Source organism: Oncorhynchus nerka, linkage group LG26, assembly GCF_034236695.1.
Source record: "Oncorhynchus nerka isolate Pitt River linkage group LG26, Oner_Uvic_2.0, whole genome shotgun sequence".
In the NCBI taxonomy this organism is placed as follows: domain Eukaryota; kingdom Metazoa; phylum Chordata; class Actinopteri; order Salmoniformes; family Salmonidae; genus Oncorhynchus; species Oncorhynchus nerka.
Genome location: NC_088421.1, coordinates 40586444 through 40605965, shown reverse-complemented (window position 1 = coordinate 40605965; position 19522 = coordinate 40586444). Strand labels below are relative to the sequence as shown.

Genomic DNA, 19522 nt, shown 5'->3' with positions numbered 1-19522 from the left:
ACGATATAGGGAATAGGGTGCCATTTGGGACACAAACCCTCCTGTCAAAACCACTGGTAAGAATGTTATATCATCATCCTCTTTCTGGAATGCATTTGGATTATTCAGCATAACTATAGGCTCCCGAGAGAGAATAAAAGTAATCCTTGCTTTCGCTCAAGAATAGTATGTGTGTGTGTGTGTGTGTTTAATCTAGTCAGACAAAGAAATATTGTTTAGCCTAGTTGTATATTTTATGTTGCATCTTCAGAGAATATGTTCTCAGTCTGTTGCCATCCTTTCCTGGGTCTCCTTATGTAACGGATGTGAAACAGCTAGCGGTGTTAGCGGTGGTGCGCGCTAAATAGTGTTTCAATCGGTGACGTCACTTGCGCTGAGACTTTGAAGTAGTAGTTCCCCTTGCTTTGCAAGGGCCGCGGCTTTTGTGGAGCGATGGGTAACGATGCTTCGTGGGTGACTGTTGTTGCTGTGTGCAGAGGGTCCCTGGTTCGCGCCCGGGTATGGGCGAGGGGACGGTCTAAAGTTATACTGTTACACTTACTTACTCTGCAGAGGGGAATGTTGCTAGGTACCCACCGTCAACCCTATCTAGCCCTCTCAGGACACCAGACTGAGACCTTTTTATACACTTACTAACTCTGCAGAGGGGGATGTTACTACGTACCCACCGTCAACCCTATCTAGCCCTCTCAGGACACCAGACTGAGACCTTTTTATACACTTACTAACTCTGCAGAGGGGGATGTTGCTAGGTACCCACCGTCAACCCTATCTAGCCCTCTCAGGACACCAGACTGAGACCTTTTTATACACTTACTAACTCTGCAGAGGGGATGTTGCTAGGTACCCACCGTCAACCCTATCTAGCCCTCTCAGGACACCAGACTGAGACCTTTTTATACACTTACTAACTCTGCAGAGGGGATGTTGCTAGGTACCCACCGTCAAACCTATCTAGCCCTCTCAGGACACCAGACTGAGACCTTTTTATACACTTACTAACTCTGCAGAGGGGGATGTTGCTAGGTACCCACCGTCAAACCTATCTAGCCCTCTCAGGACACCAGACTGAGACCTTTTTATACACTTACTAACTCTGCAGAGGGGGGGGATGTTGCTAGGTACCCACCGTCAACCCTATCTAGCCCTCTCAGGACACCAGACTGAGACCTTTTTATACACTTACTAACTCTGCAGAGGGGGATGTTGCTAGGTACCCACCGTCAACCCTATCTAGCCCTCTCAGGACACCAGACTGAGACCTTTTTATACACTTACTAACTCTGCAGAGGGGGATGTTGCTAGGTACCCACCGTCAACCCTATCTAGCCCTCTCAGGACACCAGACTGAGACCTTTTTATACACTTACTAACTCTGCAGAGGGGGATGTTGCTAGGTACCCACCGTCAACCCTATCTAGCCCTCTCAGGACACCAGACTGAGACCTTTTTATACACTTACTAACTCTGCAGAGGGGATGTTGCTAGGTACCCACCGTCAACCCTATCTAGCCCTCTCAGGACACCAGACTGAGACCTTTTTATACACTTACTAACTCTGCAGAGGGGATGTTGCTAGGTACCCACCGTCAACCCTATCTAGCCCTCTCAGGACACCAGACTGAGACCTTTTTATACACTTACTAACTCTGCAGAGGGGGATGTTGCTAGGTACCCACCGTCAACCCTATCTAGCCCTCTCAGGACACCAGACTGAGACCTGCAGAGGGGGATTTTATACACTTACTAACTCTGCAGAGGGGGATGTTGCTAGGTACCCACCGTCAACCCTATCTAGCCCTCTCAGGACACCAGACTGAGACCAGAGGGGATTTTTATACACTTACTAACTCTGCAGAGGGGGATGTTGCTAGGTACCCACCGTCAACCCTATCTAGCCCTCTCAGGACACCAGACTAAGACCTTTTTATACACTTACTAACTCTGCAGAGGGGGATGTTGCTAGGTACCCACCGTCAACCCTATCTAGCCCTCTCAGGACACCAGACTGAGACCTTTTTATACACTTACTAACTCTGCAGAGGGGATGTTGCTAGGTACCCACCGTCAACCCTATCTAGCCCTCTCAGGACACCAGACTGAGACCTTTTTATACACTTACTAACTCTGCAGAGGGGGATGTTGCTAGGTACCCACCGTCAACCCTATCTAGCCCTCTCAGGACACCAGACTGAGACCTTTTTATACACTTTTTTACTAACTCTGCAGAGGGGGATGTTGCTAGGTACCCACCGTCAACCCTATCTAGCCCTCTCAGGACACCAGACTGAGACCTTTTTATACACTTACTAACTCTGCAGAGGGGGATGTTCTGCAACCCTATCTAGCCCTCTCAGGGACTGAGTACTAACTCTGCAGAGGGGGATGTTACTACGTACCCACCGTCAACCCTATCTAGCCCTCTCAGGACACCAGACTGAGACCTTTTTATACACTTACTAACTCTGCAGAGGGGGATGTTGCTAGGTACCCACCGTCAACCCTATCTAGCCCTCTCAGGACACCAGACTGAGACCTTTTTATACACTTACTAACTCTGCAGAGGGGGATGTTGCTAGGTACCCACCGTCAACCCTATCTAGCCCTCTCAGGACACCAGACTGAGACCTTTTTATACACTTACTAACTCTGCAGAGGGGGATGTTACTACGTACCCACCGTCAACCCTATCTAGCCCTCTCAGGACACCAGACTGAGACCTATCTTTTATACACTTACTAACTCTGCAGAGGGGGATGTTGCTACGTACCCACCGTCAACCCTATCTAGCCCTCTCAGGACACCAGACTGAGACCTTTTTATACACTTACTAACTCTGCAGAGGGGGATGTTACTACGTACCCACCGTCAACCCTATCTAGCCCTCTCAGGACACCAGACTGAGACCTTTTTATTTATACACTACGTACCCACCGTCAACCCTATCTAGCCCTTACAGACTGAGAACTAACTCTGCAGAGGGGGATGTTACTACTGAGTACCCACCGTCAACCCTATCTAGCCCTCTCAGGACACCAGACTGAGACCTTTTTATACACTTACTAACTCTGCAGAGGGGGATGTTGCTAGGTACCCACCGTCAACCCTATCTAGCCCTCTCAGGACACCAGACTGAGACCTTTTTATACATGTTGCTTACTAACTCTGCAGACCTTTTATACACTTACTAACTCTGCAGGGGATGTTGCTAGGTACCCACCGTCAACCCTATCTAGCCCTCTCAGGACACCAGACTGAGACCTTTTTATACACTTACTAACTCTGCAGAGGGGGATGTTGCTAGGTACCCACCGTCAACCCTATCTAGCCCTCTCAGGACACCAGACTGAGACCTTTTTATACACTTACTAACTCTGCAGAGGGGGATGTTAACTCTGCAGAGGGGGACGTACCCACCGTCAACCCTATCTAGCCCTCTCAGGACACCAGACTGAGACCTTTTTATACACTTACTAACTCTGCAGAGGGGATGTTACTACGTACCCACCGTCAACCCTCTAGCCCTCTCAGGACACCAGACTGAGACCTTTTTATACACTTACTAACTCTGCAGAGGGGGATGTTACTACGTACCCACCGTCAACCCTATCTAGCCCTCTCAGGACACCAGACTGAGACCTTTTTATACACTTACTAACTCTGCAGAGGGGGATGTTACTACGTACCCACCGTCAACCCTATCTAGCCCTCTCAGGACACCAGACTGAGACCTTTTTATACACTTACTAACTCTGCAGAGGGGGATGTTACTACGTACCCACCGTCAACCCTATCTAGCCCTCTCAGGACACCAGACTGAGACCTTTTTATACACTTACTAACTCTGCAGAGGGGGATGTTACTACGTACCCACCGTCAACCCTATCTAGCCCTCTCAGGACACCAGACTGAGACCTTTTTATACACTTACTAACTCTGCAGAGGGGGATGTTACTCAACCCTACGTACCCACCGTCAACCCTATCTAGCCCTCTCAGGACACCAGACTGAGACCTTTTTATACACTTACTAACTCTGCAGAGGGGGATGTTACTACGTACCCACCGTCAACCCTATCTAGCCCTCTCAGGACACCAGACTGAGACCTTTTTATACACTTACTAACTCTGCAGAGGGGATGTTGTCAACCCTATCTAGCCCTCTCAGGACACCCAGACTGAGTCACTTACTAACTCTGCAGAGGGGGATCTAGTCAACCCCCTCTCAGGACACCAGACTGAGACCTTTTTATACACTTACTAACTCTGCAGAGGGGGATGTTACTACGTACCCACCGTCAACCCTATCTAGCCCTCTCAGGACACCAGACTGAGACCTTTTTATGCATGGCTGTGCTGCTTCATTTAGCATTAGCTTCCACAGCGTCTTGTGTTACTTTCATGACATTACGACCTTCGTGACTTTGACTATGTTCCGTAGCCTAGTGGAAAGGAGCGTTGGGCCAGTAACCGAAAGGTTGCTCGTTCGAATCCCAAGCCAGCAAAAAATATATATATTGCCCTTGAGCAAGGCGCTTAACCCTAATTGCTCCAGGGTTGCCGTTGATAATGGCTGACCCTGGCTGTGACCCCACTCTCTGAGGGTGTTGGGATATGGGGAAAAAACACATTTACAATTCACACTTCTAACATGTGAAATACTCAAATAGAACAAATATAAGCGAGTGCTTGTATTTGTCCTATTTCACACATTACATGTGTGAATTGGACATTTGTTTTTGCACTTTACCACATTGTGATGTCAGAGAAGCGTTATAGTGCATTGTTTCTTTCACCATATCAACAAGGTTTCATTCCGTTGCTACTTTATCATTTCAGTATTACTTTATAGACGCAGTAAACGGGTCAATGGAATGCAGACCGTGGGGGATAGAAGACGGATGTCGGATTGGCGCACATTCAACAAATCTGATCTAACAATGTGGATATTCATCAAATTCGTCATGACTGATGTATTGTAACAGGCCCACAATGTGGTTACTAAAGTCCCTTTTTGATATATTTGGCTGTTTTCACTGCATAACATTTAGAAGTGGTCTCTTTTCAGGTTTAGAAGTAGTGACTGCTAAATGCTAACACCCGTTCGTATAAGCTGGTAGGATAGCTAGCATACAGAAATCTGTGTTGGTAGTCAAAGTCATATTTAACTGTAATGCAGTTGATTGGTGACGATGACATGAATATGTATTGGAGTTGACATCCATATAAGCATTATACTCCGATTTGTACCTCAACACAGTGTGAAATATAAACAATAGCCTCAATTTTGGCACATTTTGCTAGTGGCAATGAGGAGATTTTGATTCTTTCCCCCCCATGTATTTCCATGGGATTTCCATCGTTTTAGTCAAGTTCCATTGACCTCTTTACCACATCTATGATATCAGCGAAACGGATATATTCCATTATTACTTTGATGTCAGGGGAAAAGGTTATATTCCATTATTACTTTGTGATGTCAGAGGAAAAGGTTATATTCCATTGTTACTTTGTTTGTCAGAGGAAAAGGTTATATTCCATTGTTACTTTGTGATGTCATGTCAGGAAAAGGTTATATTCCATTGTTACTTTGTGATGTCAGAGGAAAAGGTTATATTCCATTGTTACTTTGTGATGTCAGAGGAAAAGGTTATATTCCATTGTTACTTTGTGATGTCAGAGGAAAAGGTTATATTCCATTGTTACTTTGTGATGTCAGAGGAAAAGGTTATATTCCATTGTTACTTTGTGATGTCAGAGGAGAAGGTTATATTCCATTGTTACTTTGTGATGTCAGAGGAAAAGGTTATATTCCATTGTTACTTTGTGATGTCAGAGGAAAAGGTTATATTCCATTGTTACTTTGTGATGTCAGAGGTCAGAGGAAAAGGTTATATTCCATTGTTACTTTGTGATGTCAGAGGAAAAGGTTATATTCCATTGTTACTTTGTGATGTCAGAGGAAAAGGTTATATTCCATTGTTACTTTGTGATGTCAGAGGAAAGGTTATATTCCATTGTTACTTTGTGATGTCAGAGGAAAAGGTTATATTCCATTGTTACTTTGTGATGTCAGAGAGGTTATAAAGTGTTAGGTTATATTCCATTGTTACTTTGTGATGTCAGAGGAAAAGGTTATATTCCATTGTTACTTTGTGATGTCAGAGGAAAAGGTTATATTCCATTGTTACTTTGTGATGTCAGAGGAAAAGGTTATATTCCATTGTTACTTTGTGATGTCAGAGGAGAAGGTTATATTCCATTGTTACTTTGTGATGTCAGAGGAGAAGGTTATATTCCATTGTTACTTTGTGATGTCAGAGGAGAAGGTTATATTCCATTGTTACTTTGTGATGTCAGAGGAAAGTAAAGGTCATGTCTGCTTGTTTAATGCTACAGTCTCAGATAGCATTTTAGATCCTTTTCAATATGTTCAATATCTAGTTCTTTGTACATGATGAAGTGCACCCACAGAGGAAGTACAGTCAGTGGCTCGGGTTGCTGTTGTGATTTCAGGTGTGTGTGTGTGGTTCCCGTGGTTACAGCTGCTAGACGGCAGGCCCTGCCTATTCCTGTTGGTGTTCCTGTGGCCCTTCTCTCATGGTGTCAATCTGACTGATGGTCCCGCCTCCTAGACAGAATGACTGACATGTAGTTGGCCAAGCACATCGGTCTGACAGATGGCACCGCCTTCTAGACAGAATGACTGATGTGTGGTTGACTGAGCACGTCGTTCTGACAGATAGCCCCGCCTTCTAGACAGAATGACTGACGTGGTTGGCTGGGCCTGTTGTTTACTTCAGTCATCTCAGCTCAGGTGGAGTTTAGCTGTTTGGACTTATTTCTGGAGACCTGAGATTAGAAGGGCTCTTACAGACAGCACATTTTAAGCACTGCTTCCCTCTCATATGCAAAACACTCTGTCAGAAATCAGCCGCCCAAAACTCCCTGTAGTGCGTATAGCCACCCGCGGTGGTTAGAAAGACAGTCTGAAAGAAGGACCTGAAAGATGAAGAAGGGGGAAAACATCTGAAAATGAGAGAGAAAAAAGTAACTGTCACATTGAAGCGGATGTGAATCAGTTAGTTGATCTTTCCTCTCACTTCCTCTCTGAAATACACACCTCTGCCTCTGTCTGTCTGCCTGTCTATCTCTGTCTGCCTGTCTATCTCTGTCTGCCTGTCTATCTCTGTCTGCCTTTCTACCTCTGTCTGCCTTTCTACCTCTGTCTGCCTTTCTACCTCTGTCTGCCTGTCTATCTCTGTCTGCCTGTCTATCTCTTTCTCCCTGTCTATCTCTTTCTGCCTGTCTATCTCTGTCTGCCTGTCTATCTCTGTCTGCCTGTCTATCTCTTTCTCCCTGTTTATCTCTGTCTGCCTGTCTGCCTCTGTCTGCCTGTTTATCTCTGTCTGCCTGTTTCTCTGTCTCTCTGTCTGCCTGTTTATCTCTCTGCCTCGGTCTGCCTCTGTTTGCCTGTCTGTCTGCCTGTCTATCTCTTTCTCCCTGTTTATCTCTGTCTGCCTGTTTCTCTGTCTGCCTCGATCTGCCTGTCTATCTCTGTCTGTGTTCTTCTGCTTGTTTCTCTGTCTGCCTGTTTCTCTGTCTGCCTCGATCTGCCTGTCTATCTCTGTCTGTGTTCTTCTGCTTGTTTCTCTGTCTGCCTGTTTCTCTGTCTGCCTCGATCTGCCTGTCTATCTCTGTCTGTGTTCTTCTGCCTGTTTCTCTGTCTGCCTGTTTCTCTGTCTGCCTGTTTCTCTGTCTGCCTGTTTCTCTGTCTGCCTGTTTCTCTGTCTGCCTGTTTAACCCTGTCTGCCTGTTTATCTCTGTTTGCATGCACTGTCTACCTCTGTCTGAGCCACAAGGGACAAATTTAATTTTATTGGTCGCATACACATTTTTAGCAGATGTTATTGCGGGTGTAGCGAAATGCTTGTGTTCCCAGCTCCAACAGTGCAATAATATCTAACAATTCACAACAATACACACAGATCTAAAGGTAAAAGAGTGAAATTAAGAAATCTAGAAATAATAGGACGAGCAATGTCAGGAGTCCAGAGTATAAATATATATACAGTACCAACTAGTCAAAAGTTTGGACACGCCTACTTACTCCAGGGTTTTTCTTTATTTTTACTATGTTCTACATTGTAGAATAATAGTGAAGACATCAAAACTATAAAATAGCACATATGGAATCATGTAGTAACCAAAAAAGTGTTAAACAAATCGAAATATATTTTATTTGAGATATGGACTTGGTCTTTTACCAAATGGGGCTATCTAATGTATACCACCCCTACCTTGTCACAACACAACTGATTGGCTCAAACGCATTACGAAGGAAAGAAATTCCACAAATACACTTTTAACAAGGCACACCTGATAATTGACATGCATTCCAGGCAACTACCTCATGAAGCTGGTTGAGAGAATGCCAAGAGTGTGCAAAGCTTTCATCAAGGCAAAGGGTGGCTACTTTGAAGAATCTCAAACATAAAATGTATTTTGATTTGTTTAACACTTTTGGTTACTACATGTGTGCTATTTCATAGTTTTGATGTCCTCACTATTATTCTACAATGTAGAAAATAACAAAAATAAAGCAAAACCCTGGAATGAGTATTTGTGATGGGATGTATAGACGACATGGACAGCATATTGATAGAATATATAGTGTGCCTGCAGAATACATAGGATAGAATAGTGTATGCACAGGGACGAGAGAACTAACATGTTAATGTCACGCCCTGACCTGAGTATTCTTTGTTTTCTTTATGTATTTTGGTTAGGTCAGGGTGTGACGAGGGTGGTATGTGTGTTTTTGTCTCATCTAGGGTGTTTGTACTGTCTAGCGGTTTTTGTAGATTTATGGGGTTGTTTCCAAGTAGGTGTTTATGTAGGTCTATGGTTGCCTAGATTGGTTCTCAATTAGAGGTAGGTGTTTATCGTTGTCTCTGATTGGGAACCATATTTAGGCAGCCATCTGCTTTGGGTATTTCGTGGGTTATTGTCTATGTTATGTTGCACGTTAGCACATTATTTATATAGCGGTCACGTTCGTCTTACTCGTTTTGTTGTTTTTGTTTAAGTGTTCTTCATTAATAAAGAAGAATATATTCTAACTACGCTGCGCTTTGGTCTAATCCATACGACGATCGTGACAGTTAAACTTGTTACCCTGATGAAGGTAAGGTACCCTGACCAAACCATAGGTTCTATGTGAAGATTCAACTTAAATGGAAGTTAGCATTTGTCCCTAAGACGTTTGTGTAGCATTCACGATAACCATAGTGCTGGAGTTTCTTCCTCTGCTGGCTAGCTGTACCCTGACACTGTTCCGTAGTTATTCTAAGCTATCCTACTTGTGTAAGCAGCCTCTTGTGATGCTTAGAACATCAGTGGATCAGGAGGGCTGTTGTTGCTTTCTCCCAGCTGGCTAGCTGTACCCTGACACTGTTCCGTAGTTATTCTAAGCTGTCCTACTTGTGTAAGCAGCCTCTTGTGATGCTTAGAACATCAGTGGATCAGGAGGGCTGTTGTTGCTTTCTCCCAGCTGGCTAGCTGTACCCTGGCACTGTGTTCCGTAGTTATTCTAAGCTATCCTACTTGTGTAAGCAGCCTCTTGTGATGCTTAGAACATCAGTGGATCAGGAGGGCTGTTGTTGCTTTCTCCCAGCTGGCTAGCTGTACCCTGGCACTGTGTTCCGTAGTTATTCTAAGCTATCCTACTTGTGTAAGCAGCCTCTTGTGATGCTTAGAACATCAGTGGATCAGGAGGGCTGTTGTTGCTTTCTCCCAGCTGGCTAGCTGTACCCTGGCACTGTGTTCCGTGGTTATTCTAAGCTATCCCTGGCACAGTGGATCAGGAGGGCTGTTGTTGTGTTCCTGGCACCGTAGTTGTGATTAGAACATCAGTGGATCAGGAGGGCTGTTGTTGCTTTCTATGGCTAGCTACCCTGGCACTGTGTTGTGTTATTCTAAGCAGCCTCTTGTGAGCAGCTTAGAACATCAGTGGATCAGGAGGGCTGTTGTTGCTTTCTCCCAGCTGGCTAGCTGTACCCTGGCACTGTGTTCCGTGGTTATTCTAAGCTATCCTAGCCTCTTGTGATGCTTAGAACATCAGCAGCCTCCCAGCTGTGATGCTGGTTATTAGAACATCAGTGGATCAGGAGGGCTGTTGTTGCTTTCTCCCAGCTGCTGTTCTGAGTCACCGGGGGGATGCTAGCTAGACTGGTGTGTGGAGTTAATAATCCACCTCCACACCACTGTACTCAGCAGGATTTGTGTCAATTCCATTTCAATTCCAGTCCATTCAGAAACTACACAATTCCAATGACACATTTTCCTCATTGAAAGCATTGAAGAGATTTGGAATTAGAATTTCAGTGTACTGTAATTAACCCAAACCTACACAGTATAGTACTCAGTAAATAATGCACCTACGCAGTACAGTACTCAGTAAATAATCCATCTACGCAGTACACTACCCAGTAAATACTCAGTAAATAATCCAGCTACACAGTACAGTACTCAGTAAATAATCCACCTACACAGTACAGTACCTAGTAAGTACTCAGTAAATAATCCACCTACACAGAACAGTACCCAGTAAGTACTCAGTAAATAATCCACCTACACAGTACAGTACCCAGTAAGTACTCAGTAAATAATATACCTACACAGTACAGTACCCAGTAAGTACTCAGCAAATGATCCACCTACACAGAACAGTACCCAGTAAGTACTCAGTAAATAATCCACCTACATAGAACAGTACTTGATAAATAATCCACCTACACAGTACAGTACCCAGTAAGTACTCAGCAAATTATCCACCTACACAGGTACAGTACCCAGTAAGTACTCAGTAAATAATCCACCTACATAGAACAGTATTTAGTAAATAATCCACCTACACAGTACAGTACCCAGTAAGTACTCAGTTAATAACCCACCTACACAGAACAGTACTCAGTAAATAATCCACCTACACAGTACAGTACCCAGTAAGTACTCAGTAAATAATCCAACTACACAGTACAGTACCCAGTAAGTACTCAGTAAATTATCCACCTACGCAGTACAGTACTCAGTAAGTACTCAGTAAATAATATACATACACAGTACAGTACCCAGTAAGTACTCAGCAAATTATCCACCTACACAGAACAGTACCCAGTAAGTTCTCAGTAAATAATCCACATACATAGAACAGTACTTAGTAAATAATCCACCTACACAGAACAGTACCCAGTAAGTACTCAGTAAATAATCCACCTACATAGAACAGTACTTAGTAAATAATCCACCTACACAGTACAGTACCCAGTAAGTACTCAGCAAATTATCCACCTACACAGAACAGTACCCAGTAAATTCTCAGTAAATAATCCACATACATAGAACAGTATTTAGTAAATAATCCACCTACACAGAACAGTACCCAGTAAGTACTCAGTAAATAATCCACCTACATAGAACAGTACTCAGTAAATAATCCACCTACACAGTAAAGTACCTAGTAAGTACTCAGTAAATAATCCACCTACACAGTACAGTACCCAGTAAGTAATCAGTTAATAACCCACCTACACAGAACAGTACTCAGTAAATTATCCACCTACGCAGTACAGTACTCAGTAAGTACTCAGTAAATAATATACATACACAGTACAGTACCCAGTAAGTACTCAGCAAATTATCCACCTACACAGAACAGTACCCAGTAAGTTCTCAGTAAATAATCCACATACATAGAACAGTACTTAGTAAATAATCCACCTACACAGTACAGTACCCAGTAAGTACTCAGCAAAGTATCCACCTACACAGAACAGTACCCAGTAAATTCTCAGTAAATAATCCACCTACATAGAACAGTACTCAGTAAATAATCCACCTACACAGTACAGTACTCAGTAAATAATCCACCTACACAGAACAGTACTCAGTAAATAATCCACCTACACAGTACAGTACCTAGTAAGTACTCAGTAAATAATCCACCTACACAATGCAGTACCCAGTAAGTACTCAGTAAATAATCCACCTACACAGTACATTACTCAGCAAATAATCCACCTACACAGAACAGTACTCAGTAAATAATCCAACTACACAGTACAGTACCCAGTAAGTACTCAGTAAATAATCCACCTACACAGTACAGTACTCAGTAAATAATCCACCTACACAGAACAGTACTCAGTAAGTACTCAGTAAATAATCCACCTACACAGAACAGTACTCAGTAAATAATCCACCTACACAGAACAGTACTCAGTAAATAATCCACCTACACAGAACAGTACTCAGTAAGTACTCAGTAAATAATCCACCTACACAGAACAGTACTCAGTAAGTACTCAGTAAATAATCCACCTACACAGAACAATACTCAGTAAGTACTCAGTAAATAATCCACCTACACAGTACAGTACCCAGTAAGTACTCAGTTAATAACCCACCTACACAGAACAGTACTCAGTAAATTATCCACCGACACAGAACAGTACTCAGTAAATAATCCACCTACACAGTACAGTACCCAGTAAGTACTCAGTAAATAATCCACCTACACAGTACAGTACTCAGTAAATAATCCACCTACACAGAACAGTACTCAGTAAATAATCCACCTACACAGTACAGTACCTAGTAAGTACTCAGTAAATAATCCACCTACACAATGCAGTACCCAGTAAGTACTCAGTAAATAATCCACCTACACAGTACATTACTCAGCAAATAATCCACCTACACAGAACAGTACTCAGTAAATAATCCACCTATACAGTACTCAGTAACTACTCAGTAAATAATCCACCTACACAGTACAGTACCCAGTAAATACTCAGTAAATAATCCACCTACACAGTACAGTACCTAGTAAGTACTCAGTAAATAATCCACCTACACAATGCAGTACCCAGTAAGTACTCAGTAAATAATCCACCTACACAGTACATTACTCAGCAAATAATCCACCTACACAGAACAGTACTCAGTAAATAATCCACCTATACAGTACAGTACTCAGTAAGTACTCAGTAAATAATCCAACTACACAGTACAGTACCCAGTAAGTACTCAGTAAATAATCCACCTACACAGTACAGTACTCAGTAAATAATCCACCTACACAGTACAGTACTCAGTAAATAATCCACCTACACAGAACAGTACTCAGTAAGTACTCAGTAAATCATCCACCTACACAGTACAGTACTCAGTAAGTACTCAGTAAATAATCCACCTACACAGAACAGTACTCAGTAAGTACTCAGTAAATAATCCACCTACACAGAACAGTACTCAGTAAGTACTCAGTAAATAATCCACCTACACAGAACAGTACTCAGTAAGTACTCAGTAAATAATCCACCTACACAGAACAGTACTCAGTAAATAATCCACCTACACATATCAGTACTCAGTAAGTACTCAGTAAATAATCCACCTACACAGAACAGTACTCAGTAAGTACTCAGTAAATAATCCACCTACACAGTACAGTACTCAGTAAGTACTCAGTAAATAATCCACCTACACAGTACAGTACTCAGTAAGTACTCAGCAAATAATCCACCTACACAGAACAGTACTCAGTAAATAGTCAGCAAATAATCCACCTACACAGTACAGTACTCAGTAAGTACTCAGCAAATAATCCACCTACACAGAACAGTACTCAGTAAGTAGTCAGCAAATAATCCACCTACACAGTACAGTACTCAGTAAGTACTCAGCAAATAATCCACCTACACAGAACAGTACTCAGTAAGTACTCAGTAAATAATCCACCTACACAGAACAGTACTCAGTAAGTACTCAGTAAATAATCCACCTACACAGTACAGTACTCAGTAAGTACTCAGTAAATAATCCACCTACACAGTACAGTACTCAGTAAGTACTCAGCAAATAATCCACCTACACAGTACAGTACTCAGTAAGTACTCAGCAAATAATCCACCTACACAGAACAGTACTCAGTAAATAATCCACCTACACAGTACAGTACTCAGTAAGTACTCAGCAAATAATCCACCTACACAGTACAGTACTCAGTAAGTACTCAGCAAATAATCCACCTACACAGAACAGTACTCAGTAAATAATCCACCTGCACAGTACAGTACTCAGTAAATATGATCAGTTTTCATCCAGCGTTTGTGTGTTTTCCAGTCTGCTCTGACTGGTTGCCACCCCTGGCCAGTATCCCCTGTACTCTCCATACTCTGTATCTCCCTGTGGTCCTGTATGGTTCAGTTGGTAGAGCATAGCGCAGGTAACACCAGGATTGTGGGTTTGATTCCTGGATCCACCCATATGTGAAATGTATGGGCGCATGACTGTAAATTGTCATTGTATTTCTCTGCAGTGGACATGTTGCTAGATACTGTCACCCTAGCACACTAACCCTCTGAGGGCACCAGGCTCTCTGATGCACTGCCGTTGCTTGGTTCTGTATGGCTGTTTCTACATGGCTGTTTGGTAGAATTCTGCTGCGCAACATAAGATGATGTTCTCTTTTGTAGGAGTACCAGCCATGTCTGCCTGAACAAATGAGGGATGTGGAAGTTGTGATGGATGAATTTGACCGAAACCAGCATGACCCGGGTCATGTTCATTAGGCACATAACAGGGGAAACTGCCTGAAAGGGAGTGAAAACACAGTGAAATGTTTTGCTACAGTGTGCGCTAATGAACACGACCCAGGATACTAGTGGATACTAGTGGATAATGGCAATGCTGCCATTAAACCAAGATTAACTTCCTATTGCTTGAAATGCCCACTTGGTGGCAGCACCAGATAGCTCATCAAATTACAGTTCAACACTGATATAAACAGAGAAAACACTATACCAATATTGTAAGGACAGTATTGTAAACACTGTATTGTCTTTACAAGTCAGCTAATTGAAAAATATAGGTCTCAATTCTGAATTTTAACATGGTTTATTTCATGAAGGCATAAATGACAAGGCTATAAACTTATGAATTTTGCCTATGTTTGATGAACAATCTTGACAATTGGATTAACAGTTTTCATTATACTTTTGGTTTATAGAAGCAGTTGCATCCAGCTCGAGTCACTTCCTTATTTGAAACTCCCTGAGAGGTGCACAAATAATGATTTGGGAGCATCATGTGAGAAAAGGCTGTGATGTCTAGCCGTTTCCCCTGAGGGGAGAACTCTGCTCCACCTAACCTCAAGAGTTCTCAAACGTCATGTTTCTGCATGTGTGTCTGTGTCTGTCGGAGTCACTGGGTGTGTCTGTGTGTGTGCGTGTTTTGTGGTCATGAATGTGTGTGTCTATGTATTTATGTGCATAGCCTGCATAGTCTGTGCATAAAGATGTGTGTGTCTATGTATTTATGTGCATAGCCTGCATAGTCTGTGCATAAAGATGTGTGTGTCTATGTATTTATGTGCATAGCCTGCATAGTCTGTGCATAAAGATGTGTGTGGCTAAAGGCAGCTGTAAGAACTGTGTGGAGACTGTTGTCGTATAGTAATACCAGAGGTGTTAGAATTAGAACAATGACGCCAGCTCCCTGTGCTCTGACCCCTCTGTCCATCTCTATGACACATGGGGATGGATGGCTTCTGTCTGGACCCACAGAGCCCAGAGAGTCGGTCTGTGAAAGGCCAAATAATGACACTCAACCACAATTGGGGGAAAATAAAAGTTAAATAATGGGGCTCTGTTTATTACACACACACACACATTTCTTCATCCCTGACTACTATACCAGGTCCCACAGTCCCTTGCAGTACAATGGAGATGCATAGCCTACATATTAAAACAGAAGCAGGGTTTGTGCTGACTTCACAGAGCAGGGTCTTGACCGTCCCTCTCGTGACGGGCCTGTTACACTGGAACGATGACATGCAGCTGCAGCACTTTGGGTACTTCCTCCTGACTCTGCAGCTTCAGACTGTGTCCCAAATTACACCCTAGTCCCAATATCCATCCTTCAAACTCAACTCTGGACTGGAAGCCAGTTCCACTGTGTGTTTTTCATTGCTCCCCTCTAATCAGGGACTGATTTCGACCTGGGACACCAGGTGTGTGAAATGAATTATCAGGTAGAACAGAAGACCAGCAGGCTCCTCACCTCGTAGGGTAAGAGTTGAATACTGCCTTGTATAGTGCACTACTTTTGACCGTGGTCCATTTGGGATGTCGACCCTGGTCTGGGGTCAGTGTTGGAGTCTTCCTCCCGTGGTACAGTCAGGCAGGGCTCGGGTGAAGGATGCCAGTCATGTCTTCATTACCACCCCACAGCATCACCTCCTCCCCCCACCCCATGGCCCTCAGTCAGTATGTAAGGCTGCTCCCGCTGCTCGCGACACAGCCTGATTGGCAGAGAAGGAGGGGCTGAGGCACCTGATTGGCAGAGAAGGAGGGGCTGAGGCACCTGATTGGCAGAGAGGGCGGGATGAGTCACCTGATTGGCAGAGAAGGAGGGGCCGAGGCACCTGATTGGCAGAGAGCGAGGCACGAGGCACCTGATTGGCAGAGTGATGGACACAATGATGGCTACTTGTGTTTAAGAATTTAAAGAGTGTTTGACACTAGGTGAGTGAATGACACCAGGTGAGTGATTGACAGATGGTAGAACTCACAGTGACAGTTAATTATTGCTAGCTTGTCTGCCGTGGAAGGTAAACTGGGCTGCACTCCCCAAAGAGAAATAGAAAGCGAAATATGAATGCAGGAACCAAATCTCATTTGAATCAAAGGAGTCAAATCCCGTTAGCACTGTGAATCTGTGTTTATTACTGTGAAGAAAAGGCCCCTTGTGTATGTCCCAAGTGTGGTTTTGTTTTTGTGAATAACTGCAATAGAAGAGAAGAAGAAGATCATAATCACAACAAATGAATCACAGATTCTTGTCCAGGAACAAATTATTTCTTTTTAACCTGTTGCCAAGCAACAATGAGTTCTGGATTTGTACATAAAGGCTGTGTTCCAATGGGACCCTATTACCTACATAGAACACTACTTTTGACTCTGGTCAAAAGTAGTGCACCGTGTAGGGGATAGGGTTCCATTTGGGACGCATCCAAAGGCTTCATAAACCAATCCTGAGGAAGGATAAAACCAAAACAGAGGAATGAATCTGATGCACTGCTTTAGATACAGTAACCACAATATCTGTATATGTACGGCAGGGTAGCCTAGTGGTTAGAGTGTTGGACTAGTAACCGGAAGGTTGCAAGTTCAAACCCCCGAGCTGACAAGGTACAAATCTGTCGTTCTGCCCCTGAATAGGCAGTTAACCCACTGTTCCTAGGCCGTCATTGAAAATAAGTATTTGTTCTTAACTGACTTGCCTAGTAAAAAATTTTTTAAAATATATATATATTTTTTTAGAAGACACTCTTATCCAGAACTACTTACAGGAGCAATTACAGCTGAGTGCCTTGCTCAAGGGCACGTCGACAGGTTTTTCACCTAGTCGGCTCAGGGATTCGAACCAGCGACCTTTCGGTTACTGGACCAACACTCTGAACCTCTAGGCTACCTGCTGCCTGTAGTAGATTAGCCCGGTCCCAGATCTGTTTGGCCTGTATGACAATGACCATAGGACAGCACGAACAGATGTAGGAACCAGGCTAAGACATTGTGTGTGTGTGTGTGTGTGTATGACGTCTTGCTTTAAATGTCTATACACACAGACAATTGCGAACGTTTCACGTTTTTCAGATTGGTCAATGTCGTGCAGCTTTTGACAGGTTATTTCAGTATACCACTTTCATAGTGTGGGATGGTTTAAAGAATCCAAGGTCCAATAAGCCTTTATTTGCTGGACATACGGTGCTTCCCAATGATCTCTCCTCCTTCCTGAGGTGTGCCCTTGTTCCCTTCTCTCCACACATTTAAAAGCACTGGATTGGTGTAGTTATTGGTTACATGGAGTTCTCATATACCAGTCATTTCAAGGGATGTGACCCAAGAGTCTAGATAAAAGTCTATTAAAAGTATTCTGACGGATGACTAAATATTCCTATAAACATGATCCTTTGAACTGCTTCAGGTCTTGGTGCTGCAGAAAATACTGATGTTATCACGGGTGGTGTTTTTCAATGCATCTGTTTGTGTTGAGAGAGAGAGAATTTGCCCATAAGGTGAGTTAATATGTGCTCCTACACACAGCCTGAGAATGTGTTTGCACAAACAATCTGTTTAGTCTAAGAATATCTTGCAGAGTTACTGTGCAAAGTAAGAAGGGAGTGCAAGAGACACACAGCGAGAGAAAAGAGGCTCAGAGAGAGGGAGCAGAATAGAGGAAGAGAGAGAGGGAGCAGAATAGAGGAAGAGAGAGAGGGAGCAGAATAGAGGAAGAGAGAGAAAGCAGCCAAGAGTTCAGCTGCGGCTACTGAAGAGAAAGGATAGAAAGACTGAAATCCAGAAAGAGAGAGAGAGAAATAAAGGAGACGAGGGTGAAAAGTGCTTTGACTGCTTGAAGTGCCAGTGACACACACCAGGAACCTGAGGAGGAACGTGTTCCATGGACGGCAGCCGTCGGCTGAGGAGGCAGACGAGAAGGAGCAAAGAAGGGGATGAGGAGAGCTCTCTCTTTCTCTCTCTGGAAAGAAGGGAGACTGGCCTTCACGACAACTGATCCTTTCTCCACCTCCGTCTGCTGAACTGAATCACAGGGAACGAAAGAGAAAGCCCCTCAGACACTCTCACACCCACACTAGTACACTAAGAATCCTTCCCCCCCATCCACACACACAGTTTTGACTGAGCCGTCATGGGGACAGTGAGCGAACTTTGCGCATCCAGTTTCCAAGCGTTCCTGCATCCTGCGGTGAAGGATCCGCCTCCTCCAGGTAGGATGGACTGCCTTGGGAACCAACTATGTGAACTAGACAGCCTATGGTCAACAGATGATTGATGGTTGTCTTGTTGCCTGCCTCTATTAATGTATTCACGGTGTCGCCACAGTCAGCAGGATATGGGGAAATGTCATGTTCCACTTTGGTTGAATTTCATTATCAGGTGCCTTGGGTTTATTTTCATATTGTAGATAATGTACCTGGAAATGGAAATGAGAGTTGCTCTCCCTCTCTCTGAAATACTTGATCGATGTGATCATGTTACTATTTGATCAATGTTTTGGTCATGTGTCTCTTGGAGATGTACAGTATGATACTCTATGTTGCTTTCTGTGTTGTTCAGAAGGCTCAGTTAGTTTGCCTTTCAGTGTTGTTCAGAAGGATATGTTAGTTTGTCTTTCAGTGTTGTTCAGAAGGATATGTTAGTTTGTCTTTCAGTGTTGTTCAGAAGGATATGTTAGTTTGTCTTCCAGTGTTGTTCAGAAGGATATGTTAGTTTGTCTTTCAGTGTTGTTCAGAAGGATATGTTAGTTTGTCTTTCAGTGTTGTTCAGCGGGATGTTAGTTTGTCTTTCAGTGTTGTTCAGCGGGATGTTAGTTTGCTTTTCAGTGTTGTTCAGAAGGATATGTTAGTTTGTCGTCCAGTGTTGTTCAGAAAGATGTTA

General features: G+C 43.4%; 1 protein-coding gene across 2 annotated transcripts in view; it reads left to right on the top strand.

The window, feature by feature from the left end:
* The window catches only part of cyth1a (cytohesin 1a), a 141814-nt gene that overhangs the window by 4274 nt on the left and 118018 nt on the right, over nt 1-19522 (top strand). The window contains exon 1 of one of the 2 annotated variants that reach the window (XM_065010677.1): nt 18393-18852. The exons of the other annotated variant lie outside the window; for it this stretch is intronic. Coding sequence (XP_064866749.1) covers nt 18774-18852 — 79 coding nt within the window. The 5' untranslated portion in view covers nt 18393-18773. Of the gene's footprint in view, nt 1-18392; nt 18853-19522 lie in introns of those variants that run through there. 2 annotated transcript variants of the gene reach the window in all.